Here is a 27,999-nt window from a genome sequence, read left to right as displayed (position 1 = left end):
GCCCGGGGCGGGCGGGGGGGGGGTCGGGCTCAGGGAACTGCAACTCCCAGCAGCCCCCAGGTACGAGGCGTGGCGGGAGAGCTGGGCGAGCCAGAGGCGACCGGATCATTCTAGTCCAGCCCTTCGCTTTGCCCGGAGGAAAGCCACGGGCCTGATTTCGTCGAGTCTCACTGAGCCTTGATCGTCGGCGAGTCCTAGGCGCGAAGTTTCTCGGCCTGGAGGAGGGGGTCACGCGAAGTGCCAGATGCAGGCGGGGAAGGTCTGTGCCGCGCACCCGGGTGGAGGGAAGCTGGTTAGACACTTGAAGACCCTGGGGGGCGGGGTCAGAGGTGAGCTGCACCGCCCACCCAGGCCGACAGCGACTCCCGGCGTGCAGTGCGTTGCGCCGGGCACGCTCTGCGCCTGCGTGCTGCGCTCTGCCCGCTGCCCGCTGGGGCTCGAAGTCCCGGGAGGGTTGGGCCAGAGGAGGCGGTCCTAGTGGGGAGTGCGTAGCTGGGTGGAGTCGCTGTCCAGTCGCCCTTCACTTCTGCCCCTCCCTCCCTGCTCCCCATAACAGACCCCTCCACTAGGGCTTCCAAACGTCGCCCCAAGCCTCCCAGTTTCTCGCAGCCCTTCATGCTCTTCTCTTGGCCCTATCAGGAGATGACCTTCCAGTAATGTTTGTATTTTAAGAGTCCCCGGGCCGGGCGCGGTGCCTCACGCCTTTAATCCCAGCACTTTGAGAGGCCGAGGCGGGCGGATCACAAGGTCAGGAGATAGAGACCATCCTGGCTAACACGGTGAAACCCCGTCTCTATTAAAATACAAAAAAATTAGCCGGGCGTGGTAGCGGGCGCCTGTAGTCCCAGCTACTCAGGAGGCTGAGGCCGGAGAATGGTGTGAACCCGGGAGGCAGAGCTTGCAGTGAGCCGAGATCGCGCCACTGCACTCCAGCCTGGGCAACACAGCGGGACAACGTCTCAAAAAAAAAAAAAGTCCCCGAGCGAGGAGAGGCAGTCATGACAATCACCTGGGGAGCTTCACGGCTTTCACATGTTCTTCCCGGGGCCCGCTCCAGAGCCACTCTGTTCATCTCTGGTGGAACGGGCTCGAGAATCCGCATGTTTTTATAAGCGGTCCAGATGGGTCTTAACGCGCCGTGAAGTTTGAGAACCACTTTTATGGCACTAAGGAAGGTGGCACGTTAGATGGGACTTTGCGTCACGTTAATAATGTATAGTCCTCCCTCTTCCAAATGGGATTTTAGGAGTCTTTTTCTCAAATCATGTGTAAGACATGGTTTAAAAATAAAATCTGCTAAAGTAATCAGAATGCATATTTGAATTGGAAACAGAAGTCTTCTAGGAGTGCTGATGAGATGGATACTTGGGCTTAAAATTTAGTTCTACAAGTGCAGAAAGGAAGGGGGCATGGTTTACATAGTTATCACTGGTAAGAGAAGTTGGAAATTGCCTAAGAGATTTCAGGTTTTCTGCTTGTGGGTCGTGATGGAGGGCAGCAGCATTTACCATGCTTCTGGTCCCTCATAGTAGAGATCCAAAGGTGTAATCCAAAGGCATTTAGCCATTAGGTAAGGCATTTCTTCAGGGATTCTGAGCTAATTAATGTCTGCCATTCTCTAGTGGTCACCAGCAGTCCCTGTCCCTTGGCCCCAGGAGTCCCTGTAGCCTGGCTAGGTAAGGAAAGGGAGTTGCATCTCCAAATAAGAAAGATCCAGTTGGGGCCACCCAATTCCTCCTCTTTGAAAGACACTTTCTGCCCATCACCTGCTTTCTGTGCCAGGACCATCTTTACTTTCTCCACAAAGGTACCTTCAGGACAGGCTGGGAGTGCTGGGCTTGGGAACCACCTTGGAAGGGCCTAGGTTCCCACTTATACCCTTGCCATCTAGCAGACTGAGTTGATAGTACAGGGATGGCAAAAGCAGGTTCAGAGAGCAGCTTAATATGCTAGGGGTGGCAGAGGGGAGAGGGAGCTTTGGTGAAATGTCTATAGTCAGAGGGGTGGTAAACAGGGTATCTGAGAAGTTCTTTCAAGTCCTCGCCCATCCATAGGGATACACATGTGTTGGTGGGAAGATTCATGAGTGCTAATCACTGGTGAGTCTTTCCTGGGTTCCACTTTGAAATGCTAGCTCCCCAAGAAGTACCAGAGAAATTAACTCTGAGCCCCTTAAACCTTGGAGTAGAGATCGCACACCCAGCTGCCCCCAAGGGCCCAAAAGTAACAAAAATGAGAAAAGTGGGCCAGATATGGGCCATGGCAGACGTGAGAGCGCATACCCTGGTTGATGGGGGCCATCAGCCTGTTCCCATCGATTGCTGCTATTTAGGAACCCAAATCTGTCTCCAGATTTTTTTAAAGAAGAAAACAAACAGGTGTTGTATATAAAATGTCATGATTTTTATTTTTTATTATTTTATTTTTTTTTTATTTTGAGATGGAGTCTTACTCTGTCCCCCAGGCTGGAGGGCAGTGGCACGATCTTAGCTCACTGTATCCTCTGCCTCCTGGGTTCAAGCAATTCTCATACCTCAGCCTCCCGAGTAGGTGTGATTACAGATGCACACCACCACACCTGGCTAATTTTTATTTAGCCATGTTGTTTCGCCATGTTGGCCAGGCTGGTCTCGAACTCCTGACCTCAGGTGATCTGCTGGCCTCAGCCTCCCAAAGTGCTGGGATTACAGGCATGACTCACCATACTAGAATGAAATGTCCTGATTTTTAAACATTGGCAACTACTTGAAACATTTTAAACTACTGTGTTGAGCAAACAGAAATTCTGAGGGCCAGATAGAGCCCCAGTGGGCTGCCAGCTTTTGACCTCACCTTTGGGGTGAGTGAGCATATCTGCCAGCTGTTTTTATGGGGACAGCTGAAGCCTGGAGGACTGCTGGGAGGTGGGGTTGAAGGAGATAGGTACCAAAGCATCAAAAAATTAGAATTCCTCATCTTTCTGCATTGCTAGAAGGAATCCCTGCCATCATTTTAGGGCAACCCTTTGTTTTACAAATGAGGGAGCCGAAGATTTAAAAAGGCAGAGGTTTGTCCAAGGTCATGCAGAGCTGGTTCCTGCACCAGGTCCAGACTCCAGATGACAGCTCCCAGCCCGCTCCACCACCCAAAATACTGCATCAAAACCAGGCCACGCTCTGTGGGGGGGACACCAAACCTGGCCCCAGCAGGAGCGTAAGAAACTTCCTGCAAGTTGGAAAAAAATGCCTTTTTTTTTTTTAAGACAGTCTTGCTCTGGAGTGCAGTGGTGCAATCTCGGCCTGCTACGACCTCCACCTCCCAGGTTCAAGCTATTCTCTTACCTCAACCTCCTGAGTAGCTGAGATTACAGGCGTCCACTACCACACCTGGCTGATTTTTTTTTGTATTTTCAGTAGAGACAGGGTTTCACCATGTTTGCCAGGCTGGTCTCAAACTCCTAACCTCAAATGATCCACCCACCTTGGCTCCCAAAGTGCTAGGATTACAGGCATGAGCCACTGTGCCTGGCCAGAAATGCCCTTTCTGACCAGAGTCAAAGTTCCCCCAATGCCTGGGTAGCCCAGCTTCCCCATTGGCTCCTGAAATCCACCCCTTTAGGTTTCCTTTCCCTGCTCAGAAGCTGTGCCAGAGGGGACATTCCCTGGGAGGCTGAGGGTCACCACGATACCATGACAGAGTCTGGCAAGGTAAGGAAGGCACTCGCAGGCTAGCTGCCCCTTTGGGGGCCTCTTGGACCTCAGGAGCTCAAAACAGCACAATTTTGGAGCCAAGGGACCTCATGAGCCTCTCAGCTCAGAGTCTGGCCTGAGTTGCCCAGATGCAGGCCTGAGAAAGGAGGCCTGGGAGGATAGGAAGAAACGGTCGACTCGTCCCGAGCTGGAGCCCACCAGCGTGGGTTAACACGTGCCTTCGTCCTCTCTCTCCTCAGCCCATCCTCTATTCCTATTTCCGAAGCTCCTGCTCATGGAGAGTTCGAATTGGTAAGAGCTGTGCCTCCTCCAGGATGAGTGCTGGAGTAGGGTGGACTGGGGTGGAGAAGCTCAGGTGCAAAGCTGGCCTGGGATGGAAGGGGTGCTCTGTCAGAGAGGACCTCACCCCCAGCAGCCAGCAGCCCCCAGCTCCTAGAACCCCCATCCCTGCATGGCGTCTCCACACCGGAAACACAGGGTGAGGGTGGGAGGAAGGGGGTTGTTTTTTCCTTGATACTGACACTTCTCCCGACACTGCTCTCCAAAGCCCCTTGGCAACCATGTTTAAAGCAGGGTCACAAAATCCACATGCCCCTGGTAACTGGCAGGGGAGCAGCTGGCCTCCCTCAGTTCTTATCTTATTTGAACTGGCAAAGCAAACAGAACGGGCCAGCATCAGCCTCAGAGGCTTCAGAAAAGCAGAAACATGGGCCCTGTGGCTAGTCCTTGTTTGACCCTTCCCTCCCTCAGCTTAACACAGCCTTTGGCAAAGGTCATAATCAAAGCAGCCTGTACTGAGGAAAAGCTCTGTGCTGAGTGCTTTTGTGTGCCTGATTCCATTTAAACCTCAACAACCCTAGGAGAGAGGTACTATTACTGTCCCCGTTGTATAGAGGAGGAAGCTGAGGCACAAAAACCTGAGGCAACATTAAGTAAGTTGCCCAAGATCTTTCAGCTACTAAGAGGCAGAACTGGAATTTGAACCAGACTGGCTCCAGAGGCCCATTAAGTTACTTGCCCAAGGCCACACAGTTAGCAAATGACTGTGATGAAATTTGAACCCAAGAAGCTCGCCTCCAGAGTGTGGAGGCAAAGCCATCTCCTTGACCCCTCCTCCATCCTGCAGTCACTTGGTATTTGCTGGGATCAGTAAGCAAGAGCACTGGGTGCCAGGAGAAACTTTCCTCCAAGAATATGAACCCATCCCTGGGTGCCAGTGCCTCAGCCCTGGCTGAGCCAGAAGCCAGAGCAATATAGGTGCTGTCTGTAGGGCCTGTGTGCTTTGGCCTTCCCTCCTCCAGGTGTCTTCTCCAGCCCCAAACACTGTCACTCCCCAGACTGGAGCTGACCAGCACTAGGAGGAGCCTGGTATTGCCCAGGCTTTCTCTACACCATGACATGTCTGGTCCTCCTCCCCTCATTCCTTTGCCCTTCCCTGAGATTGGCCATCACCATACTTGAATGCCCAAGTGTGTATAATACACACATGCATGCACACGCACGCAGTCTTCTCCACTAGTGTTGACCCACCCAAGTTTTTTTACCCTCAGCTTGCCAGGGGAAATGATCGAAAGGGATGGAGAGGAAATCTGGTGACTGGAGTCATGGCAGATGCTCCGAGGCCACCAAAGAGCCCGATGCCTGTCTGGAATCTCTAGTAAACAGCCCTGAGAACAGAGAGAATAGATTGGAAGAGATTCTTCTCCAGCAGAACATGAGTGTCATCTGTCTGTGTGTGCTGTGTGTGGCCACCTGAGCTCCTTCCCTTGGCCCTTAGTTGCCTTCTTGAGGGAATAATTGCATGTCTCCAACCAAGACACTGGTCATCACTGTTTAAGGCCCTGGGGGGGCAGAGGTAAACACGACACACCCTTGCTGTCCTCCAGGAGCCCACAGAGTGGTGGGGCATACACCTTTATCACCACCCAGGGGGCATGAGGGCCCCACTCGGGGGTCCAGGTCGTGAGGTCTCTAAGAGTTCAGGGGTGAGTGAGGCAGAGCATCGTGCATCTGGGGTAGGGAGCAGGGGGTGACAAGGAAAGCTGAGAGAAGGGGATGGTGCCATGGTGAGCCTTGACCACCCAGAAGTGTAGAGAAGCCTCCCCCTCTTTGGCCTTAATGTCACCCTAGAAGGGCTCTTTCCTTAAGATAATGGCGAGAGTCTGTTCTTTGACTCTGCTATCTGTGGTCTCTCCTAGCTCTGGCCTTGAAAGGCATTGACTACGAGACGGTGCCCATCAATCTCATAAAGGATGGGGGCCAACAGGTAAGAAGGCTATGCCCAGACCATGATGTGGGAATTGGAGCCCTTGAACAGGCACCAGGCAGGGGAAGAAGGGGAGGCTTTGCCCCAGAGAAGTGAACCTGTGTCTTGTGGACTATCACTGCAGGAGGCTGCTGGCTCTCCCTTGTGGGACAAGGTGGCAAGCTGTGCAGTAGCAGGAAGCCTGGGAAGGGCCCAGGTCCAGGCTGTGTACCCTAGCCTGGGCTCTCCAGTGCCTGACCTTGGGAGGGTGGGTGGCGGGTGGGTCCCCACCTCATACTGGGCCCTCTGGATGGCTGACTAGGGTAGGAGCCGCCTTGGTGGCCACGGTGTGAGATGCAGGGAAAAGCCCATAGCCAGGCTGTTAGGATGAAGCCTGTGGCTCAGCAGCTGCTGGGGTTTGGGAGACTGCATGGATCCCCCAGGGATTACCCTGGGCCTAGGATTTAGGGCCTTCCCAGGGAAGGGAGATGGGGGTGGGTGGCAGGCCTGGGGTTCTCCTGCTTGCCTGGTTCTCCTCTGGCCAACTCAGGCCAGGCCACCCAGCCCACCAGGGCCTTGTCTCCACAGTTCTCTAAGGACTTCCAGGCACTGAATCCCATGAAGCAGGTGCCAGCCTTGAAGATTGATGGAATCACCATTTACCAGTCAGTGAGTGCAGGGCCTGGGGGAGGGCCCTCGTGAGAGCAGTGCCCTGAATGAGAGCACCTGACATCTCTTTCTTGCCTGTGTACAGTCAAGGTGCCTAGCACATAGGAGAGGCTCAGTACAAGACTTGTGGGAGGGTGCGAGGTTATTTAGGAAAATAAGGGAAGATTCAAGCACATGGAGAACCAAGTTCTACAGGATAAGGTCCAAAAAGCCTTTACAGGGCTCGAGCTGAGGAGGAGCAGGGGGGAAGAGGTGTAGTGATGGTGGGGGAAGAGGAGGAGGAGGAGTTTCCTGGCCCCGTCCCCTCTGGTCTAGGGGTCCTGGGCCCTCTCCCTGCCTCACTGCTCCCCTCTGGACAGCTGGCCATCATTGAGTATCTTGAGGAGACGCGTCCCACTCCGCAACTTCTGCCTCAGGACCCAAAGAAGAGGGCCAGCGTGCGTATGATTTCTGACCTCATCGCTGGTGGCATCCAGCCCCTGCAGGTGTGGCACTTGTACACTTGCACCCTTGCACACCTGACACACTCTTATACTCACACATTGGCTGTGAGCTGCCCAGTGTGGGGATGGGGGTGTCAAGGGAGGGAGGGGGATTCTCAGGGGCTCTGACCTGGACCATGTGAAAGAAGGGGGCAAAGATCTCAATCTCAGAATTCAGCCACCCCAGCGGGTCCCCCGCTGCGTTACGAGAAGCTCTAGTTTCTAAGGACGCATGTACAGGTGCTTGAGGTGGGGAAAGAGCCAGAATGGCAGGGGAGAGACTGAGCAGGCCCCAGTCCAGGCCTCCCGCCTTTAACCAGAGCAGCTTCCCTTTCATCTGTGCTATCTCAGTCATACACTGGGATACTTGTAGGATTTTATTTTTTTAAGTGTCACTGTTAAAACAGACAACTAAGTATTAAAAACAGTTCATCTGTGCCAGCTTCTACTCCGAATGAGGAAATAGCCCCAGAAAGGTGGAGTGACTTTGCTGAGTCCCACAGGTAGGTCATAACAAAGTGGGGACTAAGTCAGAATCCCTGCATGCCTGTGCTCTCTACCCCCATGTCATTTTTTTTTTTTTTTGAGGCGGAGTCTCACTCTGTCGCCCAGGCTGGAGTGCAGTGGCGCGATCTAGGCTCACTACAAGCTCCGCCTCCCGGGTTCATGCCATTCTCCTGCCTCAGCTTCCTGAGTAGCTGGGACTACAGGCGCCCGCCACCACGCCCAGCTAATTTTTTGTTTTTTAGTGCAGACGGGGTTTCACAATGTTAGCCAGGATGGTCTCGATCTCCTGACCTCGTGATCCGCCCACCTCGGCCTCCCAAAGTGCTGGGATTACAGGCGTGAGCCACCGCGCCCGGCACCCCTATGTCATTTTAACAAAGGATGTTGGAGCAGACAGACGTCTCCATTTTATAATGAGGAAACAGAGGCAAAATGCCTCCGGGGTGCCAAGATGGAGCCAGGCTGGAAATCTCTGAAAGCCAGTCCTGTGGACCTCCCTCATCCCAGTGCAACCCTCTTTCACACTCCCTCTCCTCACAAGGGACCATACAAGGGAGAAGTGAGAGAGACAGGCCTCGAGTTGTGGGCACACCTGCCACAGCCATAGCCACGTCCTGTGTCGCATGAATAGGGATTCTTGCACATCTCTGATGGAATCACATGGCTTTTTGAGGCCACTGGGGCAGCCTGCGAAGGTGGCTGCTGGGATGGCTACCTCCCTCCAACCTCAGGGCCCTGGTTGAAGGAAGGGGCTTGTGGAGCCTGGGGGAGAGGGGATAGACGTCCAGCCAGGGGCAGATGGGAAGTGAACTTTCCTGAGAGGGTTTGGCAAAGGGGCAGCCCCCATCCAGCTCTCAGAGCAATCACAGATTTTCTTTGGGCTGCACAGAACCTGTCTGTCCTGAAGCAAGTGGGAGAGGAGATCCAGCTGACCTGGGCCCAGAACACCATCACTTCTGGCTTTAACGGTGAGTCCTCACCCCTGTGAGCTGCCTCGCAGTGGCCTCTGAGAGGTATGGCCTTTGCACACAGGGGCCTGGGTATCTGAACCAGCCTCCCAGGCTGCTTTGGGCCTGACAGTTGCATGGATGAGGGCAGGACTGGGGAGGCGATGGGCTGGGTGGGCATCCAGACCTTAGCTCCAGTGCTTCTGGGAACCTTGGTCCCTGAGCCCACAGCCCACAGCCCGTCATAGCTGGATGGCCCAACTTCAGCTTCACTGCCTACTCCAGCTGGGAAACCAAGGCCAGCACAGTGCCAGCCATCAGAGTGAGAGCTGCCACCGTGGCCAGTGGCAGGTCTTGTCCACTCTAGTGGGGGAAATGGTGACTGTCTGTGTGGAACCTCAGGAAACAGAAGCTCGTCCCTAGCAGCTCTCTCCAGACCTGGCTGCCACGTTCTCACCAGCAGCCATGCCCAGTCTGTCACTCCGTTGGGTGCCCGTTTCATAACTATGGAGGCCAAGGCCCAGAAAGCTTTGTGTCCCTTCCCTGTGCCCAGAATAAGATGTTTATGTGGCCTCCCCACAGCCCTGGAGCAGATCCTACAGAGCACAGCAGGCATCTACTGTGTAGGAGATGAGGTAAGCTGTCCCCAGGCCTCCCCACGCACAGCCACAGCGGCTGCCTCCCTCATGCTGACCCCAGGCGATGACTCTCTTCCCCTTAGACAGCCATCTCCCACACCCTGAGGCAGGTGGGGCTCAGAGCTTCCTGAGGAGGCGTCTGCAGGGGGATCTCTGTACCGTGGGGCACTCCTCAGCTCACTCCCACTAAACCGTCTCAAGAGGGAGTTACTCAGGGTAGAAGACTGGCTGTGAGAGGATGAGGCGGGCTAGGCATCAGTTGAGGGACTGTGCTAGACGATGTCTGCGCAGTCAAGGCAATCCATCTTCTCTGGCCTTCTCAACCCACAGAGTTGGTTGTCAGGGCAACTGGAGCATGGCTGGGAGAGCACTTCAGCTCTGGGGGACAGACTCATGCAGGCCTAGGGCAGACAAGAATTGGGGGTGGGATGGGTGAAAGAGCCAAAGCAGATTGTTGGTACCCCCAGTAGAGATGCACTGGACACACCCAGTCCAGCCAGTGAGTCTGGGGTATGCACCCTGATGGGAACCCACCCAACCCTCTTTCAGGTGACCATGGCTGATCTGTGCTTGGTGCCTCAGGTGGCAAATGCTGAAAGGTAAGAGAGAGCCCCATGACCCTCCCTTCTTCTGGCTCTGCCCACAGTCAGGCCCCACTCAGCTGGTGAGAGTATCTCATGCAGACTCTTCGCCAACCAGCCAAAGAGCCCCCCATGCCAGGCCACACAGCCACTTCTGCCTGGAAGAGGGCAGAAGAAATTGGGGCAGTGCTCCTACCACGCCCACGACAGCCCAGATGATCCTGTATAGATAGCCCGTGCTCCTAAGAGGAGGTGGCTCACCTGGTGGACCCCCAAGATCACCTGCCTGATGTCCTCAAATGTGGTGTGTCTGTGCCCAGCAGTGAGCTCTGCCTCTGCATCCCTCCGTCAACCCTTCAATAGGGCACGAATGAGCACCTCTCTGGAAGGCATCATACTGGGCATTAGGGATATGGAAACGTATGGCACATTCCCTGCCCCCAAGAAGCTTACAACATGGGGGAAGAGAGTCTGTATATATAAATGCCTAGCACTGGGCCTTACACATAGTAGGTTCTCAAAGAAATAGGAACAGTAGGTAACAGATGCCAAATGACACTGCACAAGACCTACCCATCCCCTATGAATAAGGGCTGCCCCATCGTCCTTCCCTGGACAGCTCCCTGGACCTCATCCAGCCCTGCCTCTCTGCTCCCCCTGCTGCATCAGGGCAGTCTCCCTGTGTCCCTGAAAACCTTGGCTTAGCAGGTGTTTCTCTACTACAGATTCAAGGTGGATCTCACCCCCTACCCTACCATCAGCTCCATCAACAAGAGGCTGCTGGTCTTGGAGGCCTTCCAGGTGTCTCACCCCTGCCGGCAGCCAGATACACCCACCGAGCTGAGGGCCTAGCTCCCAAATCCTGCCCCGTTGGCACAGGGCCATAGGAGCAGAAGCTGGGTGGGCTGAAGAGGCCTGGAAGCAAGTGAGTCTTAATTGAGGAGACGGGAGAGTCGAACTCTAGCCCTGGATCTGCCTTCCTGCTGAACCTTGTTCGACCTCAGTCCCCTCATGTGTCAAATGCATGTGGGGTGGAGTAGGGAGATGCTGGGAGCAGGGTGGGCAGGAATACTGTTATCTATGTGACGGGGCAGTCATGAAGCTGAGATGAGAATGTGGATTAAAATGCCTGGCGTGCTCACCATAACACCACAGGGAAGCCTGTGTGCCTTTTCTCATCCGCTTTTGTTGTGTCTGACTCCAAAGAATGCCCGCGATGAAATTTGGCATGAATTAAACTGAAGCCCAGGCCTCTACCTTGTTTGTCTCAGACTGAGCTGGGTTCCAGAAGATGAACACTGTCCCTAGCTGGAATCCCCTGTGCCTGGACCAGTAGAGGAAGTCAGTCAGCCACTTGCCTACCCTGTGGCAGGCCTGGCCCATGGGACCTAAGGGCAATGAAGAGAAATATGCCCGAAAGCCTGCCTGAAAGAATCAGACAAGATCCAGGGAGATAACAGATAGAAGCAGGAAAGCATCTAGTGACCGGCTGAGTTCTCAGGGCTAGGAATGGTACCGTTGTTAAATGGTCCACTCCAGGCTGGCCGCAGTGGCCCATGCCTATAATCCCTGCACTTTGGGAGGCCGAGGCAGGTGGATCACTTGAGGTCAGGAGTTCGAGACCAGCCTGGCCAACATGGTGAAACCCCGACTCTACTAAAAATACAAAAATTAGCCGGGTGTGGTGTCAGGTGCCTGTAGCTACTCAGGAGGCTGAGGTGGGAGAATGGCTTGAACCTGGGAGGTGGAGGTTGCAGTGAGCCAGGATTGCGCCAGTGCACTCCAGCTTGGGAGATAGAGCGAGTCTCCATCTAAAAAAAAAAAAAAAAAAAAAAAAATTCCAATCCAGCACTGAGAGGCCATTTGGCCCTCTCAACCAGTCCCTCGTCTTCAGGGCCAGCATTCTGCAGACCAGTCCCAGGATTAGGCACTCAGGGTAAATCCAGTCACAAATGGTGCTGGGAATGGGAGGGAGGCTCCCCCATGGGCAGTGTGAGCGGCTACTGACCAAGCCAGCTTAGGAGACCAAGCAGGTAGCAGTGTACCACAGGCTGCCCTGGAGGGAGCAAGTTCCCATGCTTGGCAGTGTTCAGACAGAACCAGGACTACCTCTGGGCAGAGACGCTGTAGGGAGATTGGGGTGGCTTCTGGGGATGAAATGAGATGACTTTTTAGGACCTTTACCTCCTGAAGCCCCCAGCTCTGAATACTGTTGTATTGGAGATTAAGTTTCAACATGAATTTTGGAGGGGACATAAACATTTAAATCGTAGCAAAGACCATCACCTTTTTACAGGACATTTTCCAGTAGGGGCTTCTCTCAAATGGATGAGTGGTAAGTCAAGTCCTTCCTTTCCATATCACACCCAGCAGACACCTGATCCTGATATGGTAGAGGCACAGGGAGACTAGATACGTGGTCTTCCCAGAGTGGGAGTGGCCACAGTGAAGGAAGAGCAATGATGGAGGGGCCTGATACTGATAATTCCAACTCTGTGGAAGTAACAAGTCCCCAGAAATACTTCAGAAGGAAGAAAGCAGTAGGGAGGTGCTGTCAGGAAATACCTGAGAACAAAGCAAAAATTATAGGCTGTGTTCCTCAGAAATTTTACATATCCATTAAGGAAAATGGAGAACTTACTGGATAAACAGGTGATACACATATTCATACTTTTTTTTTTTTTTTTTTGTGATGCAGTCTTGCTCTGTCATGCCCAGGCTGGAGTGCGGTGGTGAGAGCTCAGGTTCACTGCAACTTCTACCTCCTGGGTTCAAGTGATTCTCCTGCCTCAGCCTCCCGAGTACTGGGATTACAAGCACGTTGGTTAAGCTGGTCTCGAACTCCTAACCTCAGGTGATCTGCCCACCTCGGCCTCCCAAAGTGCTGGGATTACAGGCATGAGCCACCATGCCTGGCCAAGATACGGCTCCTCCTAACTTTTAGAGTTTTTTTTTTTTTTGGAGACAGAGTATCCCTCTGTCACCAGGCTGCAGCGCAGTGGAGCAATCTCGGTTCACTGCAACCTCCGCCTCCCAGGTTCAAGGGATTCTCCTGCCTCAGCCTCCCAAGTAGCTGGGACTACAGGCCCACGCCACCACACCCAGCTAAGTTTTGTATTTTTAGTAGAGACAGGGTTTCACCATGTTGGCCAGAATGGTCTTGATCTCTTGACCTTGTGATCCACCTGCCTCGGTCTCCCAAAGTGCTGGGATTACAGGTGTGAGCCACTACGCCCGGCCTAGATTTTTTATTTAAAAAAAATTTTTTTAGAGATGGAGTCTTACCATGTTGCCCAGGCTGATCTTGATCCTCCCACCTCAGCCTCCCAAGTAACTGGGCCGGCTCTTACTTCTAAACATAACTTATTTAGCTCTTGCTTCCAAGGTCACAGCAATTCTACTTTCAGAGAATACTTTGAACTAAGGATAGCTGCTGAGTTTAAGCCAGAACTGCACAGGTTAAAGAACATCAAGGCTGAATGTCAAGAGCTGTAATGTGTGAGCTGCCTTTTGTAATCCTTAGCTATGTCAAGGTCAATGATATGACACATATGAATGCTTTTAAAAGTTAAAAAATAATCTTAAGGCCAGGTGCGGTGGCTCACACCTGTAATCCTAGCACTTTGGGAGGCTGAGGCGGGTGGATTGCCTGAGCTCAGGAGTTCAAGACCAGCCTGGGCAACACAGTGAAACCCTGTCTCTACTAAAATACAAAAAATTAGCTGGGCATGGTGGCATATGCCTGTAATCCCAGCTACTCAGGAGGCTGAGACAGAATTGCTTGAACCTGGGAGGCGGAGGTTGCAGTAAGCCGAGATCGCGCCACTGCACTCCAGCCTGGCGACAGAGTGAGACTCCATCTCAAAAAATAATAATAATCTTAAGTATATTATGTGTTCATAGTGACATATTACATCCAGCATACCCAAATATGAATCATTAATGATCTCCAGCTACATGGAATCTGCCTGGGCTTTTTGTTAGTTGTAGGGGGTAGTTTGGTGATTACATTCATTTAACTCAATTGTTTCAGATCCCTTCCTCTTTTATGCTTCAACCTCTAAAATATGTTGCAACAGAAAGCAGAGAATGATCTAACAGGTTCATTTTAGCATCACAGATATCACTGAAGGAAATATTTAAATGCCACCCTTCCCTGCTCAGATGTGAGTCCTTATTCTGCAACAGACACTAGGGATGTGGAGAGGCAGTGTTTTAAAAAATAGCAAAGATATATTATGGTGTTACTTTTTGTAAATGAAAATAGGCTGAATTCATATCACCCAGATTACGTTAATGATTGGCCTGGTATCCAAAGTCGAGGTTCCAAATTTGAACAGAATATGTTCATGGGGAAACGGGCCTCACTGGTACCAAATGCTGACATAAAACTCAGAACTTATTAATTATCACTGTAAACCCAGTTTTTCCAATCCCAGTTTCCCGTTCATGATACTCTGCCATGAATTTAAATGCAGATGAAAGATCTATTATTAATCTTACTCTCAATTTTTTTTCTTTAGTTTTTCTTTTACAATCTTAATAGATTATGAAATAATTCATATGGGCTTACAGAATACCTTTCTTAAGGAAGATACATGAAAGACAAAGAATTTAAAATGTAAATCAGGTTCATGAAAATATAACTCAGATGTTACCAGGTGCATAGTGAAAAAGTTTATTTATGACAGATTTGAAAACTCGGAAGAGATGACAAAGAATGCACAAAAGCATCACAAAACTGTTACATAATATAAAACACAAGAACTGAGCTATTTAAAGAAGCACAGCTCAGAATCATCAGTGTAATCGCAGTAAGACACCCAGTGCCACAGGGTGATAAAAATGATATTTTAAAAGAAAAACCACTCAGCAGGACACAAGAATTAAAGTAACAATTTGGTAAGAGCTCTTAGAAATCACAGATGTTGGTAGCATTTCTTATGATAGGGGACATGTAAAACAAGCTGGACATAATAAATGATTAGTTGGGATACTTTTGTATTTTAAAGAAAAAAGATAAAACAGTGACACGGTTTCCCTTCCAGACCCTTTTTGTAATGTCAGCAACAGTACATGACATAGAACAGTAAAGAAATAATGTCTTTGTGGTTGCCAATTGCTTAAATCTTTACGAAGAAAACATGATCATCTTTCAGTCAACTGACTGATCTGAGTACATGGCACCAAAGAAAGCCCTTCAGAAAATAGAAGCTAAATGGCATAAAGTAGTTTAGAAAATCTTCAAGCACCTCCCTTTATTCCAATTATCCTTTTCCGAAGTCTGGCTTTCTTACAATCCATCACTTTGATTACAAAACAGCTCTCTTCTGGGAATTTCAAAACACTTCCCGTTATGTTAAGGGAAAATGGGTACGCAAGAGTCATGGGTTACAGGATTGCTTTCTCCAGACTTGGCTTCTCTTTAACATGGCTAAATGGAAATAATTTAGCTTGGTTAAATGAAAGCTACTTCACTTACAGGATAATCTCAGGAGATATGAGTGGAGTTTTTCATATGGAATTTCTTAGTAAAATGTACTGTTTAGGATATGAGAGAAGGAATTAAGATAATGTTTTCCAGATGATTCTTGGCCTGATCCTAAGAATCAACAGTAACAATCAATAGCAAGGAACATTACACATTCAACCCTGAGTGATGAAGAGAGTTCAGGAAGAGAGCCCCTTAAACTCTGAATTAAGGGCTCTTTGGTAATATCATATAGTATAATATTTCAAAGCAAAACTTCAGAATGGTTCATGATCCTATTTCAGAACTTTAGAAAATATACTTTGTCCTCTGGAAGTAATTTCACATATATTATTTTACCCCCAGATAAGCCACAACTACCTGCTTCAAAATTTTTTTTAAACTATGGAATTAAATAAACATGCATCTCTAGATTTCTAGGGCAACTTTTCATCATATCTTAGAATGAAGAGTCATGACATTAACTCTGGTCCACATACCTGGGGCCTAAAAGAAATCAGGTACATATAATAGGAATCAGATTGTGAGCCTAATTTCAAAGCCAGTGTCTTGCCTTTGGATTCAGTGTGTGAGGCATGCCTATTTGTAAATGAGCTCCACTATCATTGGCTTTAGGCAATAGTGTATTCTTAGCTTAGAAATTTCTTACCTTAAGAATTCAGCCGGGCGCGGTGGCTCACGCCTGTAATCCCAGCACTTTGGGAGGCCGAGGCGGGCGGATCACGAGGTCAGGAGATCGAGACCATCCTGGCTAACAGGTGAAACCCCGTCTCTACTAAAAATACAGAAAAATTAGCCGGGCGTAGTGGCGGGCGCCTGTAGTCCCAGCTACTTGGGAGGCTGAGGCAGGAGAATGGTGTGAACCCGGGAGGTGGAGCTTGCAGTGAGCCGAGATTGTGCCACTGCACTCCAGCCTGGGCGACAGAGCGAGACTCCGTCTCAAAAAAAAGAATTCAGACAGGAGGGGCTTTGTTTGGCCTTCTTGGTTTAGGCAGGGACAATGCAACACTTGAGAGGAGGCAGTGATTTCTGAGCAAAATTCTAAGATATATTCAATAGCTTTGCTCTCCCCTCCTCCCATACTCCTACCCTTTGCCCCCTCATTTTATTTTGTTTTCCCTCCTTGTGATCAGTTTTAAAAGATAGTTCTCAAGCAGCACAAAACGGTGTAACTTATGCCCCTCCCTTATGCTCCACTAAAACAAGTCTCTTATGTAAATATTAGGGTCACTCAACTCCACACCTTAGAACCACTGAGGTTAAAAGGCAACCTTTTGCAGATAAGTGGTCTTAACAAACAAATATAAAAGCAGACTTTAGAGTCTGGGTTTCAACTAATTCTCTCAAAAAGGGGCTGAGCAGGACTCATAAACTCATATTTCCTATTAAGACACTTTATGATAATACCTAATCCCACTGCTTAATATAGGACAGCGTTCAGATTTCACTCTTCCGTATACATATTATAATGGGACAATATACACTTTTTTAAGTTTTTTAACTTTTTTGAGTTTTTCTTTCCAAAAGAACAAAAATATTTTTTAAAGTGCATGTATCCATTCATTAAGAAAAAAATAACTAAGAATGGTCTAATTCCAAATTGCTACTACTTCCATGATAAAGCTGTTATCTGAGGATTGAGTTTTAATATCAGAGTCCTGAGGACATGTCATCAAGCAACAGAGGTTAGCATAAAGCCCTTCTGGAGCAGCTTCACAATCACTCTTGTACTGACATGCCAGTTAGTAAGGAAAACAGCAGAGATCATGGCCTGAGGGAAGGGAGAAATACAGCACAGGTTTTGAAAGATGGAGACCAAGAAACAATTTTTTTTTTTTTTGAGACGGAGTCTTGCTCTGTTGCCCAGTCTGGAGTGCAGTGGCATAATCTCAGCTCACTGCAACCTCCACCTCATGGGCTCAAAAAATTCTCCCTGCCTCTGCCTCCAGAGTAGCTGGGATTACAGGTGCCCGCCACCACACCCAGCTAATTTTTTGTATTTTTGGTAGAGACAGGGTTTCACTACGTTGGCCAGGCTGGTCTTGAACTCCTGGCCTCAGGTGATCTGCCCACCTTGGCCTCCCAAAGTGCTGGGATTACAGGCGTGGGCCACCGCGCCTGGCCTCCAAGAAACATTTTTATGAAGACCACCTCCTGGGTAACCATGTTGAATGAAACAGGTCTGCTAAAAATCAGGGGCTCTCCAACAGAGCTGATGTTGTCTGCAGGGGACATTCTCAGCATTCTCTAATTGGACACTTGTCAAAAGGAACAGAATGTTAGAATCATCTTTGCCTAAGAATTGGTAGTTTAAAATTTTTACATTTATGTGGGGAGTGTGTGCATACATATATATATAGCAAACCAAAAATAAAATTCTAAGCCTCCCAGCCGGCTGAATGGACCCCCCTCTTGGCCCAGGGGATCTCAAAGGAACCTGAAAAACTAGTCCATGATGGGAAGACGGGTCAGACATGCCTCATATTACCCTCTTCCCTTTGGAATTTAAATACAACTGACCAGCATTAACATTGAGAGATCTTAAGACTAACCAAACAGACTCTTTGTGGCAATAAAATACCAAATCCCAACCTCACTGGTATAGCATCACATGACAGCAGGCCCCAAAGGAAATTTACCCCCCAATATATTTATTTGGCATATTTTGAAATGGCCCTACAAAGCTGTATCTTATGGGGGAAATTGCATTCTGTAGAGAATCTCTTTCTCTTATTAGGTCTTTTCTGGAGAGTCTGACACCTTTTAAGGCCTAAAAAGAAATATTCATCATCTGTTCTCTCTGAAGCCTGCTACCTGGAGGCTTCATCTACATGGCGTAAGCCAAGCCCCCCTTACTTTAACTTAAGCTGACTTCATCTTTTCAGGTAGAGCTTAACTCTTTCAACCAATTGCCAGTCAGGAACTCTTTGATCTACCTCTGACCTGGAAACCCTCATCTTCAAGATGTCCTGCCTTTCCAGGCCAAACCAGTGTATACCTCATACGTATTGACTTATGGCTTTGCCTGGACCTTCTGTCTCCCTCAAATGTATAAAACTGTAACCCGACCACCTCGGGCACATGTTCTCAGAACCTCCTGAGGCCCCGTCATGGGCTCTGAACCTTGGCAAAATAAACCTCTAAATGTATTGAGACGTGTCTCAGATACTTTTTGGTTTACAATATATTTATATTTCTTTTAAGCTGTTTGCTGAAATTTTTTCACAATAAAACACTGGGGGAAAAAAATCAATACTTTAAATATGTCTTCCTTTCTAAAAGCCCCATCTCTCAACAAAGTGGCAAAACTAAAACTAAAGAAATTTAAGAACTCAGTCACTCTCTATAGAGAATTCCAATCTCTCTCCTACTATGAAGCACTTTCTTTTAATTGTTTGTTAATATTTGTTTGTGCTCTAGAGAACAGGGTGAGGATCAAAGCCAACGGTTTTCATTTCATTGTTTGGATCTATAAATTTGGACTGGGAGGGGTTGAGGAAATGACTATCTCTTAGAATTTGCTGGGCTGTGGGTTCTCAGTAATTACCTGTGCTTCAGTAAATAATATCTTGCCCCTAAAGTTCAATTATTTCAGAAATGTAACGTGAGAATAGTGAATTAGACAGTGAAAATATCTTCCTTTAGCTATTTTGTGCTAATGGAACACAGAAACCCTGACAGTTGGTGAAAAACCAGTATGAATGAAATGTAACCAGGCCCAGGACTTCAAAAGTGACCAGGCACACAGAGGTGAGGGGAACAAGTCCCTTAGGCTTCTCTGATGCAACAGAACTAGGATTCCAAAGAAAATAAGCAGAGAATCTCATGGTGAAAATAAATAATAACAAGTGTTATCCTTGGGAGCTTGCTGTGTATGGCCTGACAGTTTCAATTTGAGAGAAAGGCAGAAGTTAATAATAAACAGGAAAAATAAGCAAGGCTTTAGCTGACTAGAAAACAGCTCAGTAGAAAATTATTTTACAAAGATTATATTCAGTTAGCTAAGGCATGATTCAACTTCAATGATGCAAGAGCGGTCACTCAGCTATCCAATGGGATGACATACAGCAAATCTGCTCTTCACTGCCTCAACAGACAGTCACTAAAATAATTTCTTTAAAGGTATATAAATTTTGGCCAGTGTAATCCTCTATAAAACACATTTGCAAATATAAAATAATGGAGGTATGATGCTGCTCAGAGAATGGGAATGCTCTAGCAGTCCCCAACATCCTATCCCGCTTGGGGCTTTGCTCCGAGGGGAAGAGCAGGTGCAGGATATATTGCCCTTTGATGTGATGTAGATGCTACTAGGGACCCACTGGGAAGAGTCCTGTTCCTTGAATTATGCTACTGTAGGGATAGACCCTTGGTGTGAGGAATCCAACAATGAAGGAGTGAGTCAAAGGAAACATCACAAAGAAGGTGACTCCTCAGAGGAGACAAAGGACTCTGAAATCCTGGAATCACAGGATATCTCTGATTGGCTAGGCAATTCCTCTGCACTCAATCTCCAGCAAATGGGCAGATTCCCTCACAACTTAGAATTCTTCACGGGGCATGCTGGACTGTACCCCAAACATGGAGTAAGGTGGCATCATCCATCTCTGAAGGGCCATACTCCTTGCAAAGCCATCACAGGACTGACCTACAGAAATAAAACATCATCGCTTCCCAAATTCTCCTAAAAATATCATCGTTAACTCCATAAAAGAGGGGGCTTCAGTGGCTCAGAACAGATGGGAAGCCTTCTGAGAAACAGATGGAAACTGTTTCAAAGGCAAAATGAAATGTGCTAAAAAAATAAATACAGTAATAAATAAATCTAATTATTCTTCAGAATTCGTAGGCAGTAACAGACATAACACGAGGAGTAAGAGACAGGGAGGTACAAACACAGAGACTGCTGAGGTCCCATCTCACCTCCGTTTCCTTCTCCACCTGGGGGCCTGGCAGCTGGTGCTCTGGTGACCACTGGCTGCAGCACCACCTGCACTCTGTGGCACTCCTGAGCCTCAAGGGTGACACAGTAGGAAATGCTGTCACCAGGGAAATGCAAGCTTTGGTCAGGTAAAGAACAAATACAATCAGCAGCAATAGTGAAGCTTCATTATCACCTAAACTAAGGGACTCTGAACACCAAAAGCTTTAAGCCCTCAATGCAAGAAACCTAAATGCAGAAACTTTGGAAACCTGATTGGGTTTCACTGCATTTGATTCTGAAGCAACATTTCTAAATAGCACTCCTACTCTAAAGACAAAAAAAAGTGGTGGGGACTCTGGAGTGGTTTTTGTTTTTCATCTTCTCTGTCAGACGATACCATTCCTTCTTTGATTATACAAAAAAAAAAAAAAATAGTAACACTTGACTTTCAAATATGTGGGTTCTGACATCAATTCAGTACCTAATTTCCACTCTCTCCACTTTGACTGCCAGTGCCCATAGTAAGGGAAACCAGCTCTTGGAACAGGAAATAATGGAGGCAGTTTTTCTTCCCACAAGATCTTAGGTTACATTGATCATCACTTGAGATTGCATGAAAGTTCTTGCTGTAACGGCAAAAACATAGACTTAGGAAAGAGAAAGGAGGAGGCGTCTACCATCAGAAATAGTAATAGCCCTCCAAAGGCAGTGTGGTCTCCCAGCTATGCAGAGACCAAGAATAACCAGCAGGCAGGAATATGGCAGTGGTGACAGGCTGGATAGAGCTTTCTCCAACCAAAAGATTGGGCTCCTTCATGGGCAATGTGCTTTTCCCTCTTCTGGCACCTCAACAACTAAAGAGAGTGGGTGCCACTAAATGCATTGGCAATAAGGGCTGTGGGAGAGAAGAGGGCAGCAATCTGAATGATAAACCTGTGCCAAGATGAATCTATTTTTAAAAAACAACGCTCTGCTTCCTTTTAGGCTTATGCCCGATAGGTGCCTTCAAGAGGGAATTTGCCCGAGTCTGAAGCAAGAAGAGTATGAGTCAGGGACCATAGAACAGGGGCACTACACCACTACCTGCAGAAGCCAAGAAGGGGAAAAAGCTACATGGGCCAATAGTCAGGCACGCCAGACAGGGTGTGAGGCTCAGGAGCCCCACATGAACCATTGGCTCTTGCCTATCCCAAACAAGAGGCACCAGCTGGCAGCCTGCTTCAGCCAGCAAATACAGCCTGCCCCCGTCCCAGCAGTCCTTCAGCTGGTATAGTAGATGTGGAAGTAGAGAGTCTTGTTGCGCAGCAGGGAGTAGGAGTTGTCGAACTTGAGCAGGTAGATGCCCTCACCAGGGTAGTCATGGCTGCCAGCCTGCACATCTCGGTGGCTGTCCCGCCGGTACACAGGCATGACCTCCCCATAGCGACCCCGCAAGGAGCTCCTGGAGCCTCTCTCCACATCTCCAGCTGGAACGGGTTCTGCATGAGCAAAATGGCAGAGTGTTTGGATATGTGTTCAGAGACTGCGTAAGTCCTGCCTGAAGGTGAGCGGAAGGACCAGGTGACCCAGTGGCTTTCACAGAGTGGGGAGGTTACTGCCCTCCTACAGACATTTGGAAATATCTGGTGATCTTTTGGTCATCACAGTGACTATTAGGTGATATCTGCATTTAGTACCCAAGGGTCCAGGAGTGCTAAAATCAGGATAGTACCTACACAACAAAGAAGTGTCCCATCCCAAATGCCAATAATGTCTCCACCGAGAAACAATGATTTAGCCTGAGAGGAGCCTTCCTAGCTTCAGAAGTGTCTGGACATTTCTGAGAGGGAGAAAGAGATATTTAGAAGGAAAGATCCCGACATTCTTTCATTTAATAGGTGAAAGGACTAGCTAATGGAGATAGGAATTGCAGATAAACATGCTATAAAGTGACCCTAGCACCTTTACCTGGCTTCCTGAAAAGCAGCAAATAAGATACAGGGTTCCCCACTTTCCCAAATACCTGTAGATTTCCCTGCATGCTTTTCTATGAAGAAGCACGTTAAGGGATTGACTTTAAGATTATATAAGAAAATCAAGGAATAAGAGGAATAAGACTAATGCTTAGGACCTACTCTTACATTACCTGGAAAAATGCCTCTGGGCCATGCTTAGTAGACACTACAAATAACAACTGGAATGGAACCCGGAGACCCTTTTAAAACTTCTCTAGGCATGAAGTAAAGAGGTAACTCAATAGTTAGCCAGCTATGAGAGTTTGGGATAGGGAGAGAATGGGTATCTTTTGCAAACCGTAATCAATCACTTTGGTTCCAGGCCAAGAATAAATATCTCCAAACTAAGACAGAGATGTAAAATAATCTCTGGCTTACATGCGACCTGAAAGACTATCCCTCTAAACTGCTGCATGACTCACCCTCTCTCTGCTCCCACCCCATCCCTGCCCTCAGGAAGGTGTTGGGAAAACAATGAGGTACTGATTAAAGGAAAAGAGGCTTTCTTTTTTTTTTTTTGAGACAGTCTCGCTTTGTCACCCAGGCCGGAGTGCAGTGGCGGGATCTCAGCTCACTGCAAGCTCCGCCTCCCGGGTTCACGCCATTCTCCTGCCTCAGCCTCCCGAGTAACTGGGACTACAGGCGCCCACCACCACGCCTGGCTAAGTTTTTTGTATTTTTAGTAGAGATGGGGTTCCACCGTGCTAGCCAGGATGGTCTCGATCTGCTGACCTTGTGATCCGCCCGCCGCGGCCTCCCAAAGTGCTGGGATTACAGGCGTGAGCGACCGCGCCCGGCCGCTTTCTTTCAACTAAGGCAGCAGTATCAACCCCACCAGAACGTTCTCTTTGGCCTGTACCACTCAGCTTAGCTTGTAATGCTGAGTTCCTCAACTGCATTCAAAGGAAGAGGAGGACTGGTACAACCCACGAAATAGTCACCAGAAATCAGGTTAAGCCAGAAAACTGTAAATTATGTTAAAATTAAATTTACCTTCAATCTCTTCCTCCTCTTCCTCTTCTTCATCCTCATCGTCACTGGAATCACTGACCTGCACAGTTATGTCAGTGCTGGTTACAGGGGTCCAGTCAAAATAAACTCCAAAGCCAATGTCATAGTCATCGGTCGCAAACTCCCAGCAGACACGCTTCCCCTCTGGATGAGTAGGTACCCGGATGGTCACCACCTCACCACGCTTCACCACCAGACGGCTGTTCTTCTCTTTGCCCAGCTTGCTTTTGAATTCCTTCACCTTGGCAAAGGTCCAGATGCATGGAGGAGCCATCAGAGGTGGGGAGACTGAAAGGACAGGCAGCTTAACACTGAGAAACCACGAGGAAACATGAGTACCCCAGGCATTTTGCTAAGAGAGGTTGGCACAGTCAGACATTCTTTCTACTGGCTTCTTTGACTTCCTTTCACAAGTCATTTTCTTTCCTTCCATTTGTCTGTCTGCCTGCCTTTCTTTAAGTATCTACTGGAAACAAACCACCTCCTATACTCCCAAAGGTCTCACCTTTCCTGTGGTCCCCCAGAAGATCTGCAGATTCCAAATCAGCTGCAAGAATATCTATAGCTCCTGTGTGTTCAGATTGGATCATAACGATGTCCCCAGACCTCTGTGGAACTTGATACTTGGCCATCTGCACAACAGAACTCTGGTTAAAGGAGTATTAGAGTGGCAGATTCTAATTAATCTCTTTTTGCATGAAGGCTGCCCCACCCCTGCTCTATTATCTCCACTATCCCCACTCAAAGCTTAATGTACTAGTCAATGTTCCCTTCTCTTTCTTCCAAATAGGAGTTGCTAATAAATTCTACTAATTTTTTAAAGCCATCAAAATATTCCATTGTTTAAAGACTGTTTCCTACCTTTTGCAACTTTCCTGCTCCAAACCCTTTATAAGGTCCTTGCCCGCCAACACCCTCGCAGGTTGTTGACAGCATTTGCATCAACTGTGATTCTGGGCCATGCCTTGGTCTTACCTCACCTGCACAGTACCTCCCTGTGGCTCCTCTCATTAATAGCTCTTGCTCCTAGGGTTTAGTTTGACTCCCACTCTGCCACACATCCTCCTGCTACAATTCCCACTCAAGGGTTACTTCTACATTACTGTCAATCAGCTCTCCAAAGCACTGCAGAGACAGAATCTGGATTATAGTCTTTCACTCTCATCCACAGCCCACCTCGGGCTACAGGTTGTCTCAGTCTTGAAGTCATTAACAGTGTTCTATCAATAGTTACAATTTCACCTTAGACCAGCCCCAGGACTTGCATTTAAACAGTACATTTGCTGCCAGACGTCTGACTTACACGGAAGAATGCAAATGGCATTTGATACTCAAAGCCCTCACTAACCCATGCAGGAGCTTACAATGTCTCCCTGGTGAGTTTCCTTCAAATCACTCAGATTAGTGTTCCTGGTTTCATGCTATTATACCTTAATTTCCTGCCCATTCTCCAAACAGTTGGCAGGCAACTCAACAAGAAATCTATACCTATTGCCCACAGAGGAGAGCACATCAGTGAGTCAGCAATCCAGTTAAGAGGCTGGAATTGTATTTGTGAGAAATAAATAAATAAAGTTTGTAATCCTCCCAGGCTGTATTCTCATAATATCTGTTTCTGGAGAATAAGCCCTCCAGTTCTCATCTCCTTTGCTAACTGAAGTGAATCAGACTTTGGCTAGTGTGCTTAAATAAATCCTTCCTTTTCTAAAACGCTAAATAAAGGATTAGGTTGCAACATTTTAGCTACATAGCCTTAGTAAAGTCTCTAACAGCCCTCAGCCTCAGTTTCCTCATTTCTTTCTTTCTTTTTGAGACAGAGTTTTGGTCTTGTTGCCCAGGCTGGAGTGCAATGGCACGATCTCAGCTCACTGCAACTTCCGCCTCCTGGGTTCAAGTGATTCTCCCACCTCAGCCCCCCGAGTAGCTGGGATTACAGGCACACACCACCATGCCTGGCTGATTTTTGTATTTTTAGTAGAGGTGGGGCTTCAGCATATTGGTCAGGCTAGTCTGGAACTCCTGACCTCAGGTGATCTACCAGCCTTGGCCTCCCAAAGTGCTGGGATTACAGGCGTGAGCCACCCACGCAGCCAGTTTCCTCATTTCTTAAATGGAGACAAAATGGCACCTATCTCACAAGGTTGTTCTCAAGAGTAAATGAAGTGTTACAGATACAAATGCTTGTAAACTGTAAAGTATTATACAAATCTAATTATAATGCCTGGTGGTGTCTTCATTGACACTAATACCAACCATTATTCTAATACATATGCTAATAAATGATAGAAACAACCCCACCCCCCCATCCCTCCATGGCAGGGACATCACTACACTATCACTTCCATACAGCTACTTGGAAGGCTGAGGTAGGAGGATCACTTGAGCCCAGGAGTTTGAGGCTGCAGTGAGCCATGACTGCACCACCGCACTGAAGCCAGGTGACAGAGTGAGACCTTTGTCTCGAAAAAAAAAAAAAAAAAAAAAATCAAGGCCAGGCACAGTGGCTCACATCTGTAATCACAGCACTTTGGGAGGCCGAGGTGGGTGGATCACCTGAGGTCAGGAGTTCGAGACTAGCCTGACCAATATGGTGAAGCCTCGCCTCTACTAAAAATACAAAAATCAGCCGGGCGTGGTGGCACACGCCTGTAATCCCAGCTACTCAGGAGGCTGAGGTGGGAGAATCACTTGAACCCAGGAGGCGGAGGTTGCAGTGAGCCGAGATCGTGCCACTGCACTCCAGCCTGGGCGACAGAGGGAGACCCTGTCTCAAAAAAAAAAAAAAAAAAAATGCTTCTGTGGAATCTTTATCATAAATACTAAATAGATCTACCACAAGAAAAGCAAGAGCAAAATAGTCCAATGACTTCAGGCTCCTCAACGAAGAGGATTTTAGAGAACACATGAACATTCATTCTAACACTTCATTTTCTGAATAGGTGCCTACTGGGTGCCAGTACAATGATGGGCCCTGTGGAAGATACAAATAATCATTCTCCAAATAATAATGAAGACCAAGATGCCCTAAATTAGAGGGCAAAGAGAATTCTGGGAGCCACCCTTGCAGTGCTTTCTAATTCCAATCCATCCACTATGTGTCCACATTCTGGTGCCTCCTTTCATAAGAAAGAGCCAGAATCTTCCCCCTACCTCATTGAGGACCTGGGCCTGGTCTGCAGGCAGCAAATCCTGTTTCATCAAGGCCTGAGCCTCCAAGGGACCAGTGGCTTTCCGCAGATCTTCCGTGGCATCCTTACTCACTGGAGATACCATCTGTGGCCTCTCAGAGGAAGAGAGCATGTCAATTCAAGGACTCTTTGAAAAGACTCAATCATCCTGGAGAAACTTTGAAATAAAACATTCGAAACACCCCCAGCCCCACTTGCCCCTGGCATTTAGCTCTACTGTCACCTTAGCCGACCACTGCCCAGGGCTGAATTGGTCCACAGTAAAGTGTTGACAGTGTGAAAACAAAGACTAACAAGGCCAGGTCAAAGGCTAGGAGAACCATGGAAAACACACAGCTCCATCATCTGAGAGGGACTGCTGTTTGTTTTTTTTTTTTTTTTGTCATTGTTTCTTTATTTATTTTAGTTGACAAAGTGTATTTATGGTGTACAATGTGTTGTTTTGATATATGTACACATTGTAAAATGATTAAATTGAGCTAATTAACATATCCATCCCCTCACATACTCCTTTTTGTGGTGAGAACATTTAAAATCTACTGTCTTAGCAATTTTCAAGTATACATTGTTATTAACTATTGTCACCATGTTGTACAAAGATCTCCAGAACTTGTTCCTCCTTCTAACACCTTATACCACTTGACCAACATCTCCCTATCCCACCCCCTGGCCCCAACACCTATTAACCACCATTCTGCCCTCGGCTTCTAAGAGTTCCAGTGTTATTCCTCACTCTGCGGCCCACAGGATTTTAACCCAGGAATTGTTAGAATCTCAGTTCAGTTCTACACACAAAGCCACTGGCTAGAAGCAAAAGGAGGAGGCCTGCCTAAGGGAGATTGGGCACCAAAACAAAGTACAAAGTGATGATCAAGACAACTCTCTCTGCAGTTATCCCTGAGGCAGTCTTTCAGCAGATCCATTTCATACCCTGTCCCCGTTCAGTGCTAGGGGTCATCACTTTCTCTCCTTTTTAAAGCACATTAATCAACAATCCCAATGGCTTCAAACACAGCTGTGTGACGGAGCGGACCAGTGATGCGGCTCACCACAACCTCTGCCTCCCGGGTTCAAGCAATTCTCCTGCCTCAGCCTCCTGAGTAGCTGGGATTACAGGCATGCGCCACCACACCCAGCTAATTTTGTATTTTTAGTAGAGACAGTGTTTCTCCATATTGTTGGTCAGGCTGGTCTCGAACTCCCGACCTCAGGTGATCCGCCTGCCTCGGCCTCCCAAAGTGCTGGGATTACAGGCGTGAGCCACCGCGCTCGGCCATGAATAGTTGATTTTAAAGATGCAAGGGAATGATTTATGCTGTCTTCCATTTCCCCTGGCCTCACAAAAATCAGAAAATTAGTGCCAGGGCTACAGCAAAATAACCCAGGCCTTTTGGAAATCTGTTGTCGATAAAAGGTGACATGGGTTTTTTTGAATGGCAGTTATCCAAGTACAGTCTGGGGACCCTTCAGGGGAGTCTGTGAAGTTCAAACTGTTTTGTAATAACACTAAAATGTTATTTCCCTTTTTTCATTCTCATTTTCTCAAGAGCGTGCAGTGGAATTTTCCAGAGACTACATGACATGTGATATCGCAATGGAATGAACTCAGAAGCGGAGCTGAGAATCCAACTGC

At 48.1% G+C, this 27,999-nt stretch overlaps 2 protein-coding genes across 11 annotated transcripts in view; one reads left to right on the top strand and one right to left on the bottom strand.

Moving 5' to 3' along the window:
- The first annotated feature begins 69 nt into the window (after positions 1-69).
- GSTZ1 (glutathione S-transferase zeta 1) lies at positions 70-27,999 on the top strand. Of its 3 annotated transcripts, XR_004244592.2 has the most exons (10): positions 70-259; positions 3,929-3,980; positions 5,888-5,955; positions 6,523-6,603; positions 6,963-7,088; positions 8,482-8,560; positions 9,122-9,174; positions 9,727-9,776; positions 10,484-10,683; positions 27,914-27,999. XR_004244592.2 is itself a non-coding variant. In XM_032134965.2 (9 exons), exons 1-9 carry the CDS (start codon positions 245-247, stop codon positions 10,608-10,610), a joined length of 651 nt encoding a protein of 216 aa, XP_031990856.1. In that variant the 5' UTR covers positions 70-244; the 3' UTR covers positions 10,611-11,244. The 3 variants fall into 3 exon arrangements, 2 of the variants coding, with proteins under 2 accessions (XP_031990856.1, XP_031990858.1); XM_032134965.2 differs by lacking the exon at positions 27,914-27,999 and having other exon boundaries at positions 10,484-11,244; XM_032134967.2 differs by lacking the exons at positions 3,929-3,980; positions 27,914-27,999 and having other exon boundaries at positions 10,484-10,980.
- Positions 14,413-27,999, bottom strand: part of TMED8 (transmembrane p24 trafficking protein family member 8) — a 52,812-nt gene continuing 39,225 nt past the window's right edge. For 6 of the 8 annotated variants that reach the window (XM_058429820.1, XM_032134960.2, XM_032134963.2 and 3 more), the window contains 4 exons: positions 26,329-26,458; positions 23,684-23,810; positions 23,161-23,466; positions 16,050-21,651 (listed from right to left, as the gene is read on the bottom strand). In XM_058429820.1, coding sequence (XP_058285803.1) covers positions 21,434-21,651; positions 23,161-23,466; positions 23,684-23,810; positions 26,329-26,451 — 774 coding nt within the window. In that variant the 5' untranslated portion in view covers positions 26,452-26,458 and the 3' untranslated portion in view covers positions 16,050-21,433. Of the gene's footprint in view, positions 16,022-16,049; positions 21,652-23,160; positions 23,467-23,683; positions 23,811-26,328; positions 26,459-27,999 lie in introns of those variants that run through there. The other 2 variants (XR_009210378.1, XM_058429818.1) reach the window with 2 other exon arrangements.

Source organism: Hylobates moloch, unplaced genomic scaffold (assembly GCF_009828535.3).
Source record: "Hylobates moloch isolate HMO894 unplaced genomic scaffold, HMol_V3 SCAFFOLD_16, whole genome shotgun sequence".
Classification (NCBI taxonomy): domain Eukaryota; kingdom Metazoa; phylum Chordata; class Mammalia; order Primates; family Hylobatidae; genus Hylobates; species Hylobates moloch.
Note: the sequence above shows the minus strand (reverse complement) of the source record. Positions and strands in the feature narration are given on the sequence as shown.

Bases quoted from the DNA above. Each gene is read 5' to 3' on its own strand.
- GSTZ1 (XM_032134965.2), top strand. The intron at 5,956-6,522 runs GTAAGAAGGCTA...TTGTCTCCACAG, and splicing joins TAAAGGATGGGGGCCAACAG to TTCTCTAAGGACTTCCAGGC. The intron at 9,777-10,483 runs GTAAGAGAGAGC...TCTCTACTACAG, and splicing joins CAGGTGGCAAATGCTGAAAG to ATTCAAGGTGGATCTCACCC.